Here is a 21,009-nt window from a genome sequence, read left to right as displayed (position 1 = left end):
CTTTTAGCAATTCTATCTGGGAAGAAACCTCGTTCATCATTTTTGTTACTTTAGTTACCATCACTTATTAAAGGTTTAGTTAGATAATTTAAATAGGATTTCTTCTCAGTTATCTTTTCACTATCCAGCTCTGCAATCTTAACCAGCTGTGGGTGGGGCTGACTGTGGAGGTGAGGGCTGGGAAATGAAGATGAAGTCCCTCTCTTCAGGAGTGACAAGGAGCATGGCCCCCTACCAACATCCTCAGCATCCCCTGAAAACCTGTTAGACATGGAAATTCTTGGCTCATTTGAACCGCAAATTCTTGGTTCACTGGTATGGCTCCTATTCCAGCTCTATCAGTGGACCAAGCCATCCTGTGATTCTGGTGCATGCTGAAGCTTAAAGGACTCAGCTGTTCAGAGGTGTTTACTGAATTATACACACAAATCAAGACTTGTGATGCAGCTTAGAATTAATTATCCTGGCTGGTTCCAAAGACACCCACCCCATACCCACCACCCAGAAAATATTCCACTTACATGTATGTTCTTGTCAGTTTTTATTTATGGGCACTTTTTTTTTTTTTTAACTTGAGGACTGACAACTTGATATCAGACTTGCTAATGAGCAAAGACTGGGAGCCTTTGTCGCCTGTCATTCTTTGCGCTCCAGGTCCATCTAACACAGCAAGCAGAGCTCAGCAGGCAACCTTCTTCCTGTCTGCTCCCTGGGAAATAAGGGGAGGATCCAGAAGTATCATTTGACATTGAAGATAGCCTATCTCCTGTGTAAAAAAAAAAAAAAAAAAAAAAAAAAGAAAGGAACAAAGAAAAAAGAAGCTGAGACTTCAGGAAGCAGCAGCTGGATGGAAAAAGTGATACCAGCAGCTGCCTTTGCAGACTCCAATTCCAGCATCATGAATACGTCTTTTACTCACCTCCACTTTGCCGGGGGTTATCTGCCTTCTGACTCTAAAGACTGGAGGACAATCATCCCAGCGCTCCTGGTGGCAGTCTGCCTTGTGGGCTTCCTAGGGAACCTGTGTGTGATTGGCATCCTCCTTCACAGTGCCTGGAAAGGAAAGCCATCCTTGATCCACACCTTGATTCTGAATCTCAGTCTGGCTGATCTCTCTCTCCTGTTCTCTGTGCCTATCCGAGCAACAGCGTACTCCAGAGGCGTTTGGGATCTGGGCTGGTTTGTTTGCAAGTCCTCTGACTGGTTCATCCACATGTGCATGGCAGCCAAGAGTCTAACAATGGTCGTGGTGGCCAGAGTGTGCTTCATGTATGCCAGAGAGCCCGCCAAGCAAGTCAGTATCCACAGATGCACCATCTGGTCAGTGCTGGTGGGCATCTGGGCTCTGGCTAGCCTGCTCCCCCTGCCGGAATGGTTCTTCAGCACCACCAGGCACCTTGCAGGTGTGGAAATGTGCCTTGTGGATATACCCACTGTGGCTGAAGAGTTCATGTCAATGTTTGGTAAGCTCTATCCTCTCCTGGTATTCTGCTTCCCATTACTCTTTGCCAGTTTTTATTTCTGGAGAGCTTATGGTCACTGTCAAAAACGAGGGACTAAAACTCAAAATTTTAGAAACCAGCTGCGCTCCAAGCAACTCACAGTGATGTTGCTGAGCATTGCCATCACCTCGGCTATCCTATGGCTTCCGGAGTGGGTAGCATGGCTGTGGCTATGGCACCTGAAAGCCGGCAGTCCGACCCCACCACAAGGTTTTATTGCCCTGTCTCAAGTTCTAATGTTTTCCATCTCTTCAGCAAACCCTCTCATTTTTCTAGTGATGTCAGAGGAGTTCAAGGAAGGCCTAAAAGGTTTATGGAAATGGATGATAACCAAAAGACACTCAACTGCCCCGGAGTCTCAGCAAACACCAGCAGGTAATGCTGAGGTCCTTCCTGACCAAGTTCCACCTTCAGAGAAAGAGAAAACTTGCTCTCCCTCTTCCAGCAAAGAGAAAGCAGAGGTTCCCATCCTGCCTGATGTAGAGCAGTTTTGGCATGAGAGAGACACAATTCCTTGCAAACAAGACAATGACCCCACCCCCTGGGAACATGAAGACCAAGAAACAGGAGACTATGATAAAGATTAAATAGCAAAACATATTGGGAACACTGTTTATTTGTATTGCCACTTATTAATATTGCTGACTTCACCATATGAACGCCACCAAGTTGTTGATTAGGAGTTAAAAAAAAAACAAAACTTATAGTCTGCATTGCAACTTGCTAAGTAGAACATCATGTTAGTAGCAATACTTACATATCAGGATTATAGCCTACCTGTCCAAAGAAGTAATTGTTAAGTGCAATGTGAAAAGCCAGTTTTGTCAACTTGGGTTTCTTGAGTGCTTCTTGGCCCAACCTGCACTATTTCAGCTACAATTCATCTTCTTTGTCAAAAACCTAATCTTTTGCTGTTTATTCTTCACTAGCTAGTTCATCTATCAAGCTTTGTATCACATAACCAAGTTCAGTATCTTACTTTCACTTGAGATATTACCTGTTAATGAAACTCTCATGGGCTATCATTAGCTTGAAAAAAGTTTGCTGAGTCAGATGAAAATATATATAAACTTTTTATGACTGAAGGTTACATGGCAAGAAACATGTTTTTCTTATTCTGGCTTAATTTTCAACTGTATTTGGGTCTAAGTTTAATTCAAACCACCTAATACTAAAATATGCTTCACTAAAATAAAATCTACTTCACTGAACTTTTTTTTAAGTCACCTCAGTGAGTCTTCTTCATCAGAGGAATGCAGCTTAGCACAACATTCTACATGCTATTGTAGAGAAAGAACTTTATAAAGAACCCTTTATCTTCCCCTATTGTCTACTCTTCCAAAAGCAGATGAGCTAAAATCAGTATCTCTCAAGAACTCCTTTCTCCCAAGATAACTACAAGTTACAGTGAGTGGCACAGTTATTTTTGAAGGGAGCCTTAAAATATGAGGCAGAGATAGAAATATTTCTTAGTGCCACTATAAGTACTAATATTTACTTTGTACCTTGCCCAACTTATAAAATACCTCAGGATTTTGAAATTAATAAGATGATTATAATGAGTAACAAAAGAAAATTAAAAGGATCAGTATGGAAGAGAAAATTCAAGGGACATAGACTTGTGCTATAAAAAGCACAAAGTATGAAGGTAATACATGTAGAAAAACGATCTTGTGTACCTTAAATATATTACATTATAATCTGCACAGGAATTATTCTGACGAGGTAAGCACATACTCAGTTACAAAAAAGTATGATACATTCTCCAACCTATTAAGTATATGGACCTTTATCTATGATTCTTGATTGCTCTGTAATGGAATTATGGGGTCTTTTCACTAAGGAGTTGTATCAACTTAGAAAAAAAAAAAATGCCTGTGGGGCAAACAATAGAAAAATTGAAATGTGTGAAATTTTTTAAAAATGTTCAGAATGTGGGATATATATATATATGTTTTAATTTACTAATGGTCATGGTCTGCTTTTTAAACAGGAGGCGGGGCTGCTTTCTCTTAGTATTTTAAGACTCACAAGCTCATGTAAAGTTCAAGTTAGGCCAAGTAAAGAAAATGTCTTATAATAGTTACATTTAAAATAATCTCTCTACTTAAATATCCAAATTAAATGTTTTTATGCTCATTATATATAAGAAATGTAGGTTGTAAACTTCCAGTATTCAACATTTTACCTTGTAAACAAGTAAAAGCAAGTATTTACTTGAGATATTTTGGTGATTTAATGCCATCAGTGTCTTGCATGCTGTTTTCAAAAACATTTATAGCACAAAGGGGCTGACCTTGTGGAGAGGTCAGAGCTTAACATACAAGTCTTGGGGTAAACTGAATTACATAGTATTAAAGAATAGATGTCTTACACATCCAAGTTCTTGGGTCTGATCCCTGACACTACAAATAAACAGTAGCAAAGAGTTTGCTGATAGATACTAAACACTGTAATTATAAAGACCCTCTCATAAGAACTTAGTATACAGTTGTGACTTAATAAAATATTCTGGAAACTTCATCTAAGTGAGATAGTATTATCACTATAATGGTTGCATTTTTTTTTTTAAGCAAAACACTTCAATTTTGCTCCTGATAAACCTTCAAAATCATGCAATGGCTTTATACAAATATGCTTCAGTAAGGAAAAGGGGCACGGGTGGTGGCACACCTGGTTGAGAGCACAGGTTACAAATGACAAAGACTCAGGTTTGCGAGTGGTGAAGCAGGGCTTCAGGAAGGCTGCAGGAAGCAGAGCTGCAGTTCTCTCTCACTCTACTTCCCCCTACAATCTCAATTTCTGGCTATCTCTATCCAATAAATAAGTAAAGATAATTAAAGAAAAACATTTTTTTTAAAAAAAGGAAACAAACATCCTGCTGATTATCAACTTTACAGGTTAAGAACTTTTATTCTGGGGCTGGGTAGTGGTTCACCTGGTTAAATACACACACTACAGTGTGCAAGGACTAGGGTTCAAGGCCCTAGTCCCCACTTACAGAGAGAAAAAGCTTTACAAGTGATGAAGCAGGTCTGCAGGTGTCTGTCTCTCCCCCTATATATCTCTCCTATCAAGTAAAAACACATACAACTTATATTTTCAAATCCAGATGTCTACAAAGAGAATTCACATAGTTTCTGTGATACTTTATTTTTCATCTAAGCACTAAATATTCAAAGTGTGAATGCTTGTGCATATGTGTGTATCTGTGTCCACATAAAATACAAGTGCAGAACTACTGGTATTCTCTCTAGATCAAACTGTAATCACAATAGGTGTGAGATAAAAAGGAAAATAAATTAACCTACCAGCACATATTTTTCTTAAACACTTTATTTATGTGGTACTCTGAAACTAGAAGTTTATAAAGGAATAAAATAAAGGTATCTTCTTAAATTAGGGAAGTAAAAGTATTATAGAAAAGTGACTGGGAACCAAAAGTAAGCTGCATGGTATGGTGCACACAACACATTAAGAGAATGCCAACATGGCATTAACCACCGGTATGTTAATATAAAAGGCAAAAACAAGGAAAAACAAAAATAATGAGCATATTCTGCTATAAGATACTGTATTAAGATATTGCTGAGACTAGCACCAAAATTGTTCTTTATAAACCCATCCTCTAATTACTACAAATTATTATATTTAAGTCTTTAGAAACTATGTAATATTTAAAATTTAAAGTTAACTTTCTTTGAGTCAAAATACATGTGTTGTTTGTTGTTTTTAAGCACGGGCTTAAGTTTTTCTAAAAAAAAAAAATTATGTAACAATAATCATATACAATCCACATATATAAAAAGTGTTGGTTTATTGTAGTTCAAATACATAAACTGAATATTCAAACATCTTAAAATTAAACTTTAGAAACAAAAGGTTAACATTCAAACAGGAGTATAGTTTACAGAGAATACTCAGGTAATTTGTTGTCTAATCCAGAATATTGGTAAAGATCATTTAGTGGTGAATAAAATGTCTAACCAGCAGTTCTATCCTGCAACTGTGTTATGACTGTGGTTCCATACCTGAGAAGAAATTACTAAATAAATCTTCTCTTAGGCTAGGTAAGACCTGGCCTATAATTCAAAGGGGATCATTAACACATACGTGAACAAATAAATCTGAAGTGTTCTTTAGAGACAAAGGTAAAAGTATGTCCATTATAATAACCAGCCCCTGGAAGTATTCAATTTTCAGTGTTTTTACCCGTTTTAAAAAACAAAATCAAAACAAAACAAACCCAAATTTAGGATTTCTTGGAGTCTGTGGTATTTGCATCTTGCAAATTCAAACCACAAATTAACTTACTTTACAGTCTTGCATGTGTAACACTGCTAGAAAGAATGTCACCAAAAGTAACTGGCTTTCACACCTCATAAAAGGATGATTTTTAGCTTCAAGATTTTAGATTTACTAGAGACAGCCTATATTTGAGTATGTATGTCAGTCATGCCACACAAAGTAAAGCATAAATATTTCCAAAGTGTTCTCTGTTCAGAAACTGTTCACAAATGCTTCTCCTTCCGTCAGATGGTTTTGTCAGAATTTGACTAATGCACATACATGTAAAAACCTGAAAATTGGCTCATGCAAGTGTTTTGAGTTACTAGATACGCCCCCTTGTGGAAGAGCATTGAGAACTATTTTGTTGATCGTCTTGTGGGCTCTGAAGCTGTAGGTGGTGGAGGTGGACCCCTGCGATCCAGGTCATCCACATACGCCACAATCAGTTTGCGCCTCTCCTCTGGCACACAGTCTAGTACTAGATACCGTTTGTCATTCTGCAAGATCTTTTCTACATCTTTCAGGTGCTGATCAGATTCTTGGATTAGTTTTTTGGATCTGAAATAAGAAAAGAAGTCCAAGAATTACTGGCTGCTGTTTAAAGGCCTTTTAGAAATGAGCTGGAAATGTCCATCTAGTTCCTAATTGTGTTTTCTTTTTTTTTTTTTTTAAAGAAAAATTTCACTGCGTGGTCACCTTTGTAAGTCACCTCAGCAAAGACTCCAAGGAGTGAAAGGGCCTCAGAAGCTGGAATTACCCTCCCACCCCTACTGGTGTCCCTCCAGATCAGGGCTGAGGGTGGGTGGGTAAATCTTGCCCGTGCTGTACCTGTTCTGTGGATGAACAGAGGACTTCAGTCTGCAGGGCTGCCAATCCCAGCATCTTTCACAAGCTTTCACTTTCACATTCACTAAATTAACTATAAAAATGTAGAGAGAAGTCTTACTTCACATCTAATTTAAAAGCCCAAGCTGATGCAAAACATTAAGGATCCTGACCAAAAAATCCAAATGATGAAATACTTAAAAACCACACCCTCAGCACTACCTATCCTCCCATGTACATACCCCTCATTAAGATGTTTCAAATCTTTCTCCTACAGAAGAAAAGCTGGAGCATCAGAGAGTTGGGGGAAGGGGGGAAAAAAGGCTTTCTGCATATTGCTGCTAGCAATTTAAAATTTCCCTGATGATAAGTTGATAGGGATGGTGAGCTACTGGGTATATTACAGAGAAATTTCAACTTTCTAATCATTTCAAATATTTATTTGCAAATATCCAGCAAACTGATTTCTTCTGAGAGTCAGTTTCTTACTGAGCTTAAGATGGTTCCAAGCTTTAGAATGGTTCTGCAACACTGAACACAAGCCTTCAGAGGAGGCAAAAACAATCGATAATGAAGAATTCTAAGAAAAAGTCTCTTCATGAAACACAAATCTTTTCTAATTGGGAGAAATCATTTTTTAAAAAAAGCAGTGAAGTGAAATAAAAATGTTTAAAAAACTAGTAACACAAAATAATAACTGACATCTGGGCCCTTTCTTAAAAAAATAAAGAATAAAAAAGTAGTTCTGGGCTTTGACAAAAGTTGTCTCTTCTTTAAGTCCTAAAAATTAATAATGTCAACATGTGTGTGAATGCAAAGTATGCTTTGACCATCAGAGTAAGGACTAATAAAGACCATGACCACTGGAATAAAACATTTGAGTTGTACACACCTATATGTTATAAATTTGGTCTCTTTCAAAAGTGTCCTGAAGTCAGCTTTGGCTGTGATGTATTTGTCTCTGATGTATTCTTCAAACTCTCGCTGTTTTTTCTGCAAAAAAATAGTTAAGATTAGAAAAACAGATCTACTGGTCAAGAATAACTTATAAGTTACATTATAAAATGAAGACTTCAGAAAAGGTTTATTTGGGGGCAGAGGAGATAGCATAATGGTTATGCAAAAGACTTTCATGCCTGAGGCTCCAGAGTCCCAGGTTCAATCCTGCTGCACCACCATACAACAGACCTGAGCAGTGCTCTGGTCTCTAGCTATCATTAAAATAATGGCAAATACTTTTAAAAAGAAAATATACTTTGTTTATGAAAAGTCCATTAAACGCAAATCTGTACTATACATTTTCAGGCAAAAAAAAGTCATAGAATATAAGAATACAGCAGCTAAAACTAAAGGCATGAGAATTTCATAAACTTATTTCCCTCAATTATCTTAAACTCAAGCAGTAAACACTCTTTAAAATAAGGGAACCAAAGATTAAACATGAAGTTCCCATAGGCTGCATCATGACGTATGATTTAATTTACAGGCTAGCAAAACGGCTAATGTGGATAGTGTGCTGGCTTTGCCATGTGTGTAACCATTGTTTGAGCCAGACTCACATACCTCAGTGAAGGAAGTCTCAATGCTATGATCCTTTCTTCCCGCCCCCCACCAACTCTACTAATATATATATATGTATACATATATATAGCGCAAAAAAAAAAAAAAACAGGTTATACCAACTATAAGAGGGCACTTAACACTTTCAGCCTCCCCCCACACCCTTTTTCTGCCACGAGGATTACTACTGGGGATTAGTGCCTGCACAACCATAGTGCTCCTGGTGAGCAATTTCTTTTCTTTTCTTTTCTTTTCTTTTCTTTTCTTTTCTTTTCTTTTCTTTTCTTTTCTTTTCCATAGAAGGTCAGAGAGAAAAGGGGAGATATATGAAGCACTGCTCCACCACTCTTTTCCTGTTCGGGAGCCATTATGCCGGGCTAGCTTCGTGGGCGGGAGGCAGATGACCAGGGACTCATGGCTGGTACGCAGTTCAGTTTTTATTCATATGGAACACGCAATCTAAGCTAAGCTACCTCTAATCACAATGTTGTCCATACACACACACACACACACACACACACACACACTCTCTCTCTCTCTCTCTCCAAGTAGGGTGGAAAAAGGATGTGCCGTAGAGAGGGTGGAACGAAAAAAGGTTGGTGGAAATCAGGGTGTGACAAGGAGAGGGGGCGGAGCAAAAAGAGTATGAACCAGTGGGATTAAACCAATGCCCTGCAGGCAGGGGGGTGCTTAGTTAACAGTGGTTATGTAAATAGAACACAGTGTTAAGCAGGGGGGGATTAAACCAATGAAACAGAAGGGGTTTTAGAAGCAGAATTAGAAGCATACCAGCAGCTGGGACCTTGAACTTAGGTTCTTACAAATGATGTGTGTGCTCTACTAGGTAAATCTAGTAACAGAATAGTGATAAACTCTGGAAGGAAGGAAGGAAGGAAGGAAGGAAGGAAGGAAGGAAGGAAGGAAGGAAGGAAGGAAGGGAGGGAGGAAGGAAGGGACAACCTTATTATCAATCTTAACCAAGCAGAAAATTTTAGAAACAGAGATGGAGACTAGATCTCTTAGCTGTTAAGTTAGTCTATCATTTTTTCCAGTTGTGTATATTTTATGGTCCACATTTCTAAAATCCAATTTACTAGTCATGAGAAAAAAGGAAAATTAGATTGAGGGGTGTTTGGGTTCTAGGTCTAGATAAATTAGTCAGGAAATGAGACTGGTATGAAGAGAAAAACAAATGGTCTTTTCAGAAGGTAGGTGAGTTTGTTTCCTACAAAGCAATTCGAGAGTACACTACAAAAGCTTCAACAAATGTCACAACCTGACGTTCCCTTACTCCAGTGTTTGGAGTGTGCAAAAAGCACAGATTGGAGTCAGTTGGTGGCTCATGCAGCATAGCACACAAGTTGTGATCCTGGGTTCGAGTCCCTGGCCACCACATGTAAATACTAGTTCTTCTCTGCACCCCCATATCTCACACCATATAAATATATTTGGAAAAAGGAACAGCTACTGGGAGCAGTTGAGTCATGCAAGCACCAAGGCCCAGTTGATAAGTATGGTAGCAAATAAAAAATAAAAGTACTAAGAACCAGAGATCGATTATGATATCCTGCTGGTGTGACTTAAGAGTTGGGAATTTACAGTCTGAATGCAACTATCTAAGGACCCAACTATATAGTAAAGTACTGCTCTACTAATTCTCTAACATCCCCCAAAGACATGTTTATTCCCAAGGATTGGAAGTTTCTGTTGTGCTGCCTTATTCATATATCATGCAAGAAAGAAAATATGAATTTAAAATTCACATTTATTATTAGTATTTTGCCTCCAGGGTTACTGGTGGGGCTCGGTGCCAGCACTAAGAATCCACTGCTCCTAGTGCCCCCCCTTTTTCATTTTATTGGATAGGACAGAGAGAAACTGAGAGGGGAGGGGGGAAGAAAGATCAACACCTGCAGCCCTGCTTCACCGCTTGTGAAGTGAACCCCCCCCCCCCCCACACACACACACACACACACACTTTAGGTGGGGAGCTGGGGGCTTGAAGCATGAACCTTCTTGCATGGGTCCTTGAACTGCATACTATGTGCACTTAACCTGGTGCACTACCGCCTGGCCCTCAAAATTCGGATTTAGTTCTCATGTACTTAAAAAACAATTCACACAGAACCTTCAACTTCATTTTCATCAAAATGATAGTGCTGCTGATTGACAGTAAGTCATGAACAAAATCTTACCCTGTCACTGGAAGAAAACTTAATGCACCGAGGATCTTCCTTAATGATTTTTTTTACTTCTTTCCATGTAGATGTTAAGGTAATCTTTGAAAAGACAAGTAAATACAAAACATAAGTACAACCCACTTGTATTGAGAGGGTCAAACTGCAGCACATATGGTACATAATATGACACACTGACCTGCAATCTCTTGTAATGCCCAAGTGTAACTGGACTAGTTAGGGACAGGGAGACAGCTTTAATGCAATTTCTTTTTGCTGGCTTGCCACGAGAGTTATTTTCATGGCCATATCTTTCAAGGTGGCCTAAGACAATCACCTGCAAAACCCTGTATCTCCAAGGGCAACATCATAACTTCTGAAGAAACCATCATCAAAAAGAAAGCAGATAAACAGAAGCAAAACCTGGACAACAAAGTGTACAAACTGCCAAATAGAGGGGCCATGGTATAAAAGAGAACTCTAGTAATTATCTATCATCAGGAGGTATGAATGACCACACACAGCTAAGGACATTTGAACACCACAAGGGTAGATGCAAACTTGAAAAGTACAAAAGGAATAGTTTCTAAATAGTGAGACTGTACTATCAAATTCTTTTCTGTACTTAAAAATCAACATCAATATTTCTCTTAAATATCACATATACTGTCATTCAACCCAATAATTACATTAAAAGATCTACTATAAATCATACTTTTTTTTTTTTTACCTTTTGGATTTAAAAAAAAAATTCCTTTAGACTAAAAAAGAAAAAATAAAGAACTCTTACTGCAGAAGTTTCATCCAGAAGTTGCCTAAAGTGCTCCCGCTTCTTTTTGGTAAGTGCTTCAATGTGTTCATTAAAAAGTTTCTCTTTCTCCTCTCTTTCCAATAAGGATCCAGATTCCCAACGGTGATCTTTCCGGAGAGTCCTCCGAGTATCAGACCATGATACATCTGAAGAACGTACCTGAACACACAGAACTAGAACTTTCACCAAAGACTTATATTTTAACAAAAGGTCAATTTATTTAGTCTAGGAAAAAAATACATTTAATAAGAGAAGTTTCTGTTCTTAAAAATCAGCTTCTATAAACCAGAAATTTGACCTGCCAGGGCTCACCTAAATTCTCAGGTATAGATTTAGGGATGAGGAAGAATGAAGAAAAGACATCAACCATGATCCTTAAGAAGTTTCACACTATTTGGGTACTCTGACATCTTACCAACGGCTAGCGAAGTGAATACTAGTAAGAGAGGCAATATACGATGTCTAAATGTAGCATGAAATATACTATGTCTAAATGTAGCATGAAGCAGCTCATGGAAACAACTCGACCTCTTATCAACTGATAAGTTACCAACACTATCAAGTGACAATTTGGAGCATAAACAGGAATTATAAAGAGAAAAACAGAGAACACAAGAGATTGGTTCACCATCCAGCAGACAGGTAAATTTCATTATGTTTCCATCAACTCATACTTGAGGCCAATTCAAGGTATGAGAGGCTAGAAAGACAGAAAAGTAAAAAAAGAAAACTACAAAAATATGGAGCCAGCACTAAGTGGAAATACAAAACAAAGGAGACCCCATTTCTTCCTCCAAATAGTGTGCAAGCTTTCTTTTTCTCTCAAAAAAACTGTTTGTAAGGAGATAATTGCAGTGGCATGAAGTAAGTGATACAGAGAGACATAAAAAGGAAGACTGAGATCAAACCTGTTTAGATGGGTTGGGAGTAGCCTCATAAAAGAGGCATTTGTATGTGTTCTTAAAGAATAGCCAAGTTTGGGGCCCAGGAGGTGTTATGGTGGCTACAACAATGGATTCACAGGCATCAGTTGCAGAGTTTAAACCCTAGCAACCCATGCACTCTGGTTTTCTCTTGTATTGATAAATAAAATCTTAAAAAAAAAAAAAAACCAAAAATAAAAGGACCATATTTGTAGCTGGGGAGGGAGCTCAGTCAGCAGACCAGACAGAGCACAGAATTTGCATGTCTGGGCTCCCAGGTTGGGTCACTAGCACCTTAAATATAGGAGTTTAGTGGTACTCTGGTTTTCCTTTTACTACTGCAGGGGGAAGAACTGGGGTGAGCAAAGGCAGAATTCACTACATATAATTACGGTTCATATAAGTTCAGCAAGGTTAGATCTTAAAGCCGAAGTGAGAAAATTAAAGGGGTATATAGGTTAGAGTAAGGCAGAGAATCAAGAAATGAACAACACAACAGTCTTTTTATGTTCTTCTAAGGAAATTGAAATTTAGAAAGAATCTTCATGTTCTGAAAGCAACAGTGAAAGTGTTCAGAAAACAGAAATAAGAAACTGAAAACAGAACAGAAAAAACAAGGGAAGAAATCAAAAGACACAGATATAATTTGAAGAGCCCTGCTGAAAGAGAGAAAATTAACAGTAGAAGACATGGTAATAGAGGAGAGAATGAGGTAAAACAAGAAAGTGGTCTAGGGGTAGTCACTGTAGGGACAGCAAGCCCTACATACCTCAACAACCATGTGTAATGCAGAAGGATTTTCCAAAAAGAGTTCCAGGTTATCTCCTGGCGTCAGTACACTACCATTCCTGTATTTATCTACAAGTATAATTATTGATCATCACGATGATGACTAAGGAAAAGGTTAAATTATGTTCAGCTTGACTTCTGTGTCATAATTTAAGGTGATTTCCATAAAGCTTTTAGACTAAAAGGTTCTATATTTTCATATATGCAAAAATCTAATTTTTGGAAATGTTACCAAGTATTATTCAATTTCATAACTATCTTAAAGAGTGACCTCCCAGAGACATTTGGTAGATTATCAAGTATTTGTTAGAGAAATTTTTATATGGATTTCTACTTCACTGAAAAACGAATGAAAAGGCAAAATAGTGATATATACCATGTCAGACAGAAGAGCCTTGAAATTCTGGATAGCTTCTTCTCGTTTGTGTTGTTCTCTCTCTCGATCTATTTCTTTTGTCTGTTCTGACCGAGCCTTTTGAACCTCCCTTTCTCGTTCTCGAAGACTTGCCTCAATGCGGGCCTGTCTTTCAAGCTCCTTTTCTTTCTCTGAATCTAAATTCTGTAAAAGAGAAAATGCATTATCTTTCTTACCAATTGCAACAGGATGCTTTCACAAATAGTTTATGAAATGACAAAACTCAAACCTCACTTTTACCAAGAAAATAACCAAGGAGTACACAACATTTTCAAATCAACCACTAGAGAATATCAAGGGTAGGGAGTTGGGAACATTGCACAATGATGGCCAGATGTTCTCTCAGATGCCAGGTTCAGTCAAATAGTTCACTTGGACAGTTGTGTTGCTTTGTCAGATATGCAACCTGAGTTTGAGCCACCAACACACTGAAGGATAGGATCAAGGTTGGACTTAAAAAGATAAAGCCCTGAGTTCAACTTGGCGTCATGTGCCAGAATGATGTTCTGGTTCTCTCTCACTCATGTTAGTAAATAAGTAAATTTAAAAATAAATAAGGGGCGAGCTGACTCAGCAGAATGCACAATGACTTGATTGGAGCCAAGTTAACATATAAGAGCATAATGAAAAGGGAAAGCTTTAAGAGTGGTGGAACAGTGCTGTGGTGTTTTTCCTTCCCTCTAACCAAAATACAAGTCTGCCAGGATGCAAGAATCATGCAGATAATGAAAGTCAGGTAGCAAATAAAACCGTCAACAAGAAAATTCCAAATAACAAAAATCTCTATAATACAATCACAGTTTTGTTTTTTTTAATTCAATGGCAAAGTAAACACAATGGTTACCTTAGCTATTTTTTCAATGTACTGTTTGAAAAGATCTTCTCTCATTGATGAACTGTCCACTGCTTTGTAACGTGGATCACTTTCTACTTTGTCTTTTACTTTACTCCATCGAGACTGACTGTCCAAATGATGATTAGACAACAGCTCAAAGAAATCTGATTTAATCTGTATTTCAAAACAGGTAGTGGGATGGGGAAGAAAACAATGTACTGTGAAAATTTTCTCATATCTAAGTGTGTACAATTTTAAAAAGGTCTAGTAACATCATGGCAGAGAATGTTTTCAATATACTGATTTAAAGTGAAATAAATTTTAATAAGACACCATCAAACTTCTTTTACAAGAAGCTACACACACACACACACACACACACACACACACACACACACACTCACTTAAAATGTACCAAATTCAGGATAAATCATATTCTTCTTACTTCTCCAAATTATTCATATAGGAAAAACTGTTCAGGTTGTTTATAAATTTTGATCTGAGAGCTGCCATGCTTTCAAGAACATAAATTTGCACTGAGCAACATTTACTTTTAGCTAACGTTTAAGAACATTAAAAGGTAAATTATTTTTTAAATTAGATTAATATAAAACTGTGAAATGAGTACTAAGAGGAAGTTTCATCCATTACAAACCTGAAACTATAAGAGACCAAGACTGAATTAATCGCTGACTGTACCACACCCAAGTAATAGTGTATGTATATATGCATGGATGCATTTGCTTATATTGGAACTCTGCTCAGCTTTGGCTTTGCTTTTGTATCTAAAAAAAATTCTATACTTTAGGGCTGGGGAGATAGCATAACTATTTTTTTTAATATTTATTTTATTTATTTATTCCCTTTTGTTGCCCTTGTTTTATTGTTGTAGTTATTATTTTTGTTGTCGTCATTGCTGGATAGGATAGAGAGAAATGGAGAGAGATGGGGAAGACAGAGAGGAGGAGAGAAAGATAGACACCTGCAGACCTGCTTCACCGCCTGTGAAGCGACTCCCCTGCAGGTGGGGAGCCGGAGTTTGAACCGGGATCCTTATGCCGGTCCTTGTGCTTTGCGCCACCTGCGCTTAACCCGCTGTGCTACAGCCCGACTCCCGATAGCATAACTATTATGCAAAAAGACTTTTCATCACAATGCTGACTGAAACTCAAAAAAAAAAAAAAGATTTTTCATGCTGAGACACCAAATTCTCAGGTTCAACCCCCAGTATAACCATAATAAGCCAGAGCTGAGCAGTGGTCCAATTTCATTAAAAATAAATAAAATACCCCATCCAAAAATGGGGGGAGGACTTGGACAGAATATTCACCACAGAAGAGATCCAAAAGGCCAAGAAACACATGAAAAAATGCTCCCAAGTCTCTGATTGTCAGAGAAATGCAAATAAAGACAACAATGAGATACCACTTCACTCCTGTGAGAACGTCATACATCAGAAAAGGTAACAGCAGCAAATGTTGGAGAGGGTGTGGGGTCAAAGAAACCCTCCTACACTGCTGGTGGGAATGTCAATTGGTCCAACCTCTGTGGAGAACAGTCTGGAGAACTCTCAGAAGGCTAGAAATGGACCTACCCTATGATCCTGCAATTCCTCTCCTGGGGATATATCCTAAGGAACCCAACACATCCATCCAAAAAGATCTGTGTACACATACGTTCTTGGCAGCACAATTTGTAATAGCCAAAACCTGGAAGCAACCCAGGTGTCCAACAGATGAGCAGATGAGTGGCTGAGCAAGTTGTGGTATATATACACAATGGAATACTACTCAGCTGTAAAAAAAAATGGTGACCACCGTTTTCAGCTGATCTTGGATGGACCTTGAAAAATTCATGTTATGTGAAATAAGTCAGAAACAGAAGGATGGATATGGGATGATCTCACTCTCAGGCAGAAGTTGAAAAACAAGATCAGAAATGAAAACACAAGTATAACCTGAAATGGAATTGGCATATTGCACAAAAGTAAAAGACTCTGGGGTGGGTGGGTGGGGAGAATACAGGTCCATGAAGGATGATAAATGACATAGTAGGGGTTGTATTGTTAAATGGGAAACTGGAGAATGTTATGCATGTACAAACTATTGTATTTACTGTTGAATATAAAACATTAATTCCCCAATAAAGAAATAAATTTAAAAATAAATAAAATATATTTTCCCTAGTTGTAAAAAAGTAATCTGTGGACACACTAGAATTACAGAATTTCTATGATGTAGGTTATAATCAGTAAAAAATACTGTATTCAGACTTTGCATGCTTTTTAGTTATTAAAGACTATGTCTTTAATGTTACACAATTCAAATATTAATTGAAAGAACATGCTTTATAAATGCAGGTTAGTAACACTATACCAGGAGTATGAAATAATTAATGTTTAATATTTATTTCACACCTTTGGCAATAATACTGATTTAATGTTATATTAATTGTTTAACATAAATACTATTAAGACTCTCTCTCTTGGGTTGATGAAATAGCTCATGTGAATAGTGTGCAACTTTGTCATGTGCATGACCCTGGTTTCAACCTGATCCCCATCAAATGAAAGATGCTTGGTACTAAAGGAAGGAAGGAAGGAAGGAAGGAAGGAAGGAAGGAAGGAAGGAAGGAAGGAAGGGAGGGAAAGAGGAACAAATCCGACCCCCCCTTTAAAATTCTTTACTGGGGGATTAATGGTTTATAGTCAACAGTAAAATACAATAGTTTGTACATGCATAACATCTCCACATAACAATACAACCCCCACTAGGTCCTCCTCCTCTGCCATCATGTTTCAAGATCTAACCCCACTCCCCACCCCAGAGTCTTATTTTGGTACAAGACATCAACTCCAGTTCAAGTTCTGTTTAGAGTCTCCCATTCTGATCTTGTTTTTCAACTTCTGCCTATGAGTGAGATCACCCCATATTCATCCTTTTGTTTCTGACTTATCTCACTGAACATGATATCTTCAAGTTCCATCCAAGATGGGGTAAAGAAGGTGAATTCACCATGAAGCTGAGACTTTGGAGCCTCAGGAATTAGACTCTTTGCATAATTGCTATGCCATCTACTGCTGTTCACATCTCTGTTTTCCACATAACAGTTCAATACCCTACTAGGTCCTCCTCTGCCATCATGTTCCAGGGTCTGAACCCTTTCCTCCTACACCAGACCCAGTCCAAGCTCTGCTTTGTGTTTATTGTTCAACTTTATTATTATTATTACTATTTGTAATTGGATTCATTTCATTGAGAACTTAGGTGGAAGAGTTCTGCCAATATTCTCCTTTAAGTACTTGATAGTTTCTGGTCTAACATCCAAGGGGTGTTGAAATTCCCTACTATTACTGTGTTGCTGTTAATATATTGCTGTAACCCTTTCGGTAGATAGCCCCAAGTGTTTTTAACATAAACAAACAACACAATAAGAGGTAGAAAAGCCCTTTCTTATACCTTCCTTCTCATGTAAAAAATAAAGGTGCATATTTTTACACATCTTTGAGGACTTGTTTTAAAAGGTAATTACACTGAAATTATTTAAGTCAGACTCCAAATCTTCATCTGCAATATTCTTGTCTTTAGGTTCATAATTAGTCAACAATTTGTTCTGCTTTCTATTTTAACTCTTTTTCAGCCACCAGGTTCCAGATGCTAGCATAATGCCAACCGGACTTCCCCATCAATGTGTCCTGGAGCCCCGCTTCCCTAGAGCTCTGCCCTACTAGGGAAAGACAGAGACAGGCTGGGAGTATGGATCAACACCCATGTTCAGCAGGGAAGCAATTACAGAAGTCAGACTAGGGTGAAAGGGATTTGCCTATGAAAGAGAGGAAAAGAAAAATCCCAAACCAAATGACTCATCCATGAAAATTAATCTACTGTAAAGTCTGTGTTTCTTTCATAGTTCTGTGTCATACTGAGTTTTAGACCATAAACATTAGTTAGTTCAAGAGGATTCAAAATGGTCTGGTCATAAAACGCCCATGTTCAGTGGGGAAGCAATTACAGAAGCCAGACCTTCCACCTTCTGTACCCCATAATGACCCTGGTCCATACTCCCAGAGGGTTAAAGAATAGGAAAGCTATCAAGGGAGGGAAGGGGATATGGAGTTCTGGTGGTGGGAATTGTACCCCTCTTGTGGTCTTGTCAATATTTCCATCTTATAAATAAAAACTTAAAATAAATAAATAAAAACTGGATGGTTGTAGATAGCATAATTTATGCAAACAGATTCTCATGTCTGAGGCTCCAAAGCCCCATGTTCAATCCCAGCACCATCATCAACCAGAGCTGATCAGTGCTCGTTTAAAAAAAGGTAAAGTACCAGAACTGTGAATAAAAAAGTCACCACACAGAGATATATCCATTTTTTTCCTCACTAGGGACTTCCATAAACCTGTGTATCAGTGATGACAGCTGCCACATTGAACTGACAGGACACACAGCACAAAATTATCAAATCTAACCACTAGTTACAAAACAGAATGTATAAAAGTTACCATAGAGTTTTTCAGAAAAAGAACATCAGATACAAATATAAAACCATCTAATTTGTATAAAATGCAAACATACAATATAATTTACTTACTTGGCTTTCTTTAATCAGGTTATTATTAAAAGACAAAAGCAGCCAACAACTCACTAACATGACTCTAAAAGAGCATACACTAGTATAGTACTCAATTTTTTTGTACATTTCCTGGGAAACACACCATTACCCCCCCCAAAGTAAATAATGACATAATACTGGAAAATCTACTTTGAAATCTAATTAATCAGGAAAACAGAAAATTCCAGATACTTGACAATTTATTTTTCTTAGTTTCATTGCTATTTTCAAAAGGCTCTCCTAACAAGAGTAGTACTGCTTCCTTAACATTTTTTAATAGGGTTTGTTAACATTTTCACATTCTGAAATAAAAGCCAATTCTAAAGGTCAAGAATGATTAGACTTCAGAGGTTCTTTTTTCTAAGCATAAATGGACACTAAGGAGAATAACTTCGTGTTTTGATGGCTCCCCCACCACTGGTGCAATCTCCCCCCAAGCCTGTCTCCTCAGTGGTGAGCCCCTCCTCACTCCTGACACAGCTATCAAATGACATTTGGATTTAATGAATGTTTAATAGCTGACCTTTAATCCTGATAAGCAATAATTTATATGTAGGATGTTTACCAGAAGATTAGGAAGTTACTAAAATGCTATCTTTCAGAGGGAAAAAAGATAAAGAAGCTTTGTGAAATTTATATGTTAGAAGCTATTTTAAGGAGTCTGGAAATTCTGGGGCTGAATGGCAGCACATTTGGTTGAGTGTATGTTATTATATGCAAGGACCTGGGGTTTAAGCACCAGGTCCTCACCTGCAAAGGGAAAACTTCACGAATAGTGAAGCAATGTTGCAGGTCTCAGGGTCTCTCTCTCCCTCTCTCTCTCTCTCTCTCTCTCTCTCTCTCCCCCTTCCATCTCAGTTTCCCTCTGTCTCTATCCAATGAATGAATAAATAAAATATTTTTTAAAAAATGTTGAAATACTAGCAGGCATTTTTAGTAGGCACCAGTGAACAGATAAAAATAACCATTCTTGGGCTCCTAGTAAAGGCACTAAAATTAATATGCCATAGAAGACAAATACACATAAATTGTCAAAGGCTAAACAGTATAGGTGGGTACTGTCATTTATGTCCATTAATGGGAATAGAAGCAAAGAAAGCACCACCTTTGGCTTCCACTCACAACCCCCATCAATCACACCACTGGAACCAAAATCATCTTACCTTCTCACCCCTGGTCTTTGAATCTTCTTTCTCTTTCTTCCTTGCAGCTGCCACAAATTCATTAAACAAAGCTTCTCGATCTTTCATCTTCTCAATTGCTTTGAATCTTGAATCTTTAGCATGCTTGGCTGCAAATTCACTGAAAGTAGCTCTGTAATAAAGCGGTAAGTTTACTAACTTTGGTAAAATTATTTTTGCCTGTACAAAAGTACAGAAGGCAATACCACTGGGTCACATCATCTGCCTAAATGTGAGTAATAAAGGAAAATAAAGTTCACCTGAAATTCAATCTCAACTATGACCCCTGAGCTCATCCTTTACATTAAGGAAAAGGACATTCCCCGGAGCCCTCCCACCAAACATAAGCACACAAATACCAAGAGACTGCAACTGTTACCCCCTGGAAAAAACAGTAGTGGTCACAGCCACAAATACCTCCTTAAAGCTTCTATTTACACAATGTTTCTCTTCACAATTCAAATATAAAATTATACTTGCTCAAATATTCCTCTTCCCTTTTTTGCACAAATGAACAGGATGGACTTTTTAAGTACCATATGACTCAGATTCCACATTTCTACTGTATACTTTTCTCCATGTTCTGAGATATTCATTCAGACTTCACAACTCTATACCACTAACATAGTCTAATACACTACTGCTCTAAGTAGACCATAAGTCACTATCCATAACTGTTTAAATCTGTTTTACACTATCATCTAGTTGAAAGCCCCATTAACTGCTGAAAATAAGAATTCCTAAAAATCACACTGGCTGTTTTGAACAATTAGCAAGGTAATATGTATATATACTTATGTATGCACATAACACATTTTAAAAGCAAACATATATACAATTACATTAAAGTGCACAAAAAAATCCAACAACTGATGCTATTGTTGTTAGCATTGCTTAAAATATCTCATTTTCTTCAATCTATTACATACATATATATATATACATTCACCAACTATTAACAATCTGTTAAAAATGTTACACAAAACCATAATCTAGACATTTAGAAAAATCAAAACAGTATCTTGTATCTACAATTTATTAAGTGTTAAACTTTAAGAAGACAGAAACAGATTTTTGTCTTCCACA

At 37.6% G+C, this 21,009-nt stretch overlaps 2 protein-coding genes across 14 annotated transcripts in view; one reads left to right on the top strand and one right to left on the bottom strand.

Moving 5' to 3' along the window:
- Positions 1 to 554: 554 nt before the first annotated feature.
- GPR151 (G protein-coupled receptor 151) lies at positions 555 to 2,089 on the top strand. Its single transcript, XM_007516431.2, has one exon. The coding sequence runs from the start codon at positions 848 to 850 to the stop codon at positions 2,087 to 2,089; it is 1,242 nt and encodes a 413-aa protein (XP_007516493.1). The 5' UTR covers positions 555 to 847.
- Positions 2,090 to 5,300: 3,211 nt separating this feature from the next.
- Positions 5,301 to 21,009, bottom strand: part of TCERG1 (transcription elongation regulator 1) — a 68,582-nt gene continuing 52,873 nt past the window's right edge. For 10 of the 13 annotated variants that reach the window (XM_060180378.1, XM_060180390.1, XM_060180387.1 and 7 more), the window contains 7 exons: positions 19,906 to 20,056; positions 14,137 to 14,301; positions 13,254 to 13,436; positions 11,145 to 11,324; positions 10,373 to 10,456; positions 7,510 to 7,610; positions 5,301 to 6,350 (listed from right to left, as the gene is read on the bottom strand). In XM_060180378.1, coding sequence (XP_060036361.1) covers positions 6,149 to 6,350; positions 7,510 to 7,610; positions 10,373 to 10,456; positions 11,145 to 11,324; positions 13,254 to 13,436; positions 14,137 to 14,301; positions 19,906 to 20,056 — 1,066 coding nt within the window. In that variant the 3' untranslated portion in view covers positions 5,301 to 6,148. Of the gene's footprint in view, positions 6,351 to 6,620; positions 6,712 to 7,509; positions 7,611 to 10,362; positions 10,457 to 10,553; positions 10,731 to 11,144; positions 11,325 to 13,253; positions 13,437 to 14,136; positions 14,302 to 19,905; positions 20,057 to 21,009 lie in introns of those variants that run through there. The other 3 variants (XR_009547056.1, XR_009547058.1, XR_009547059.1) reach the window with 3 other exon arrangements.

Source organism: Erinaceus europaeus, chromosome 2, assembly GCF_950295315.1.
Source record: "Erinaceus europaeus chromosome 2, mEriEur2.1, whole genome shotgun sequence".
Taxonomy (NCBI): Eukaryota; Metazoa; Chordata; class Mammalia; order Eulipotyphla; family Erinaceidae; genus Erinaceus; species Erinaceus europaeus.
This window is presented reverse-complemented; position numbering and strand designations above follow the sequence as displayed.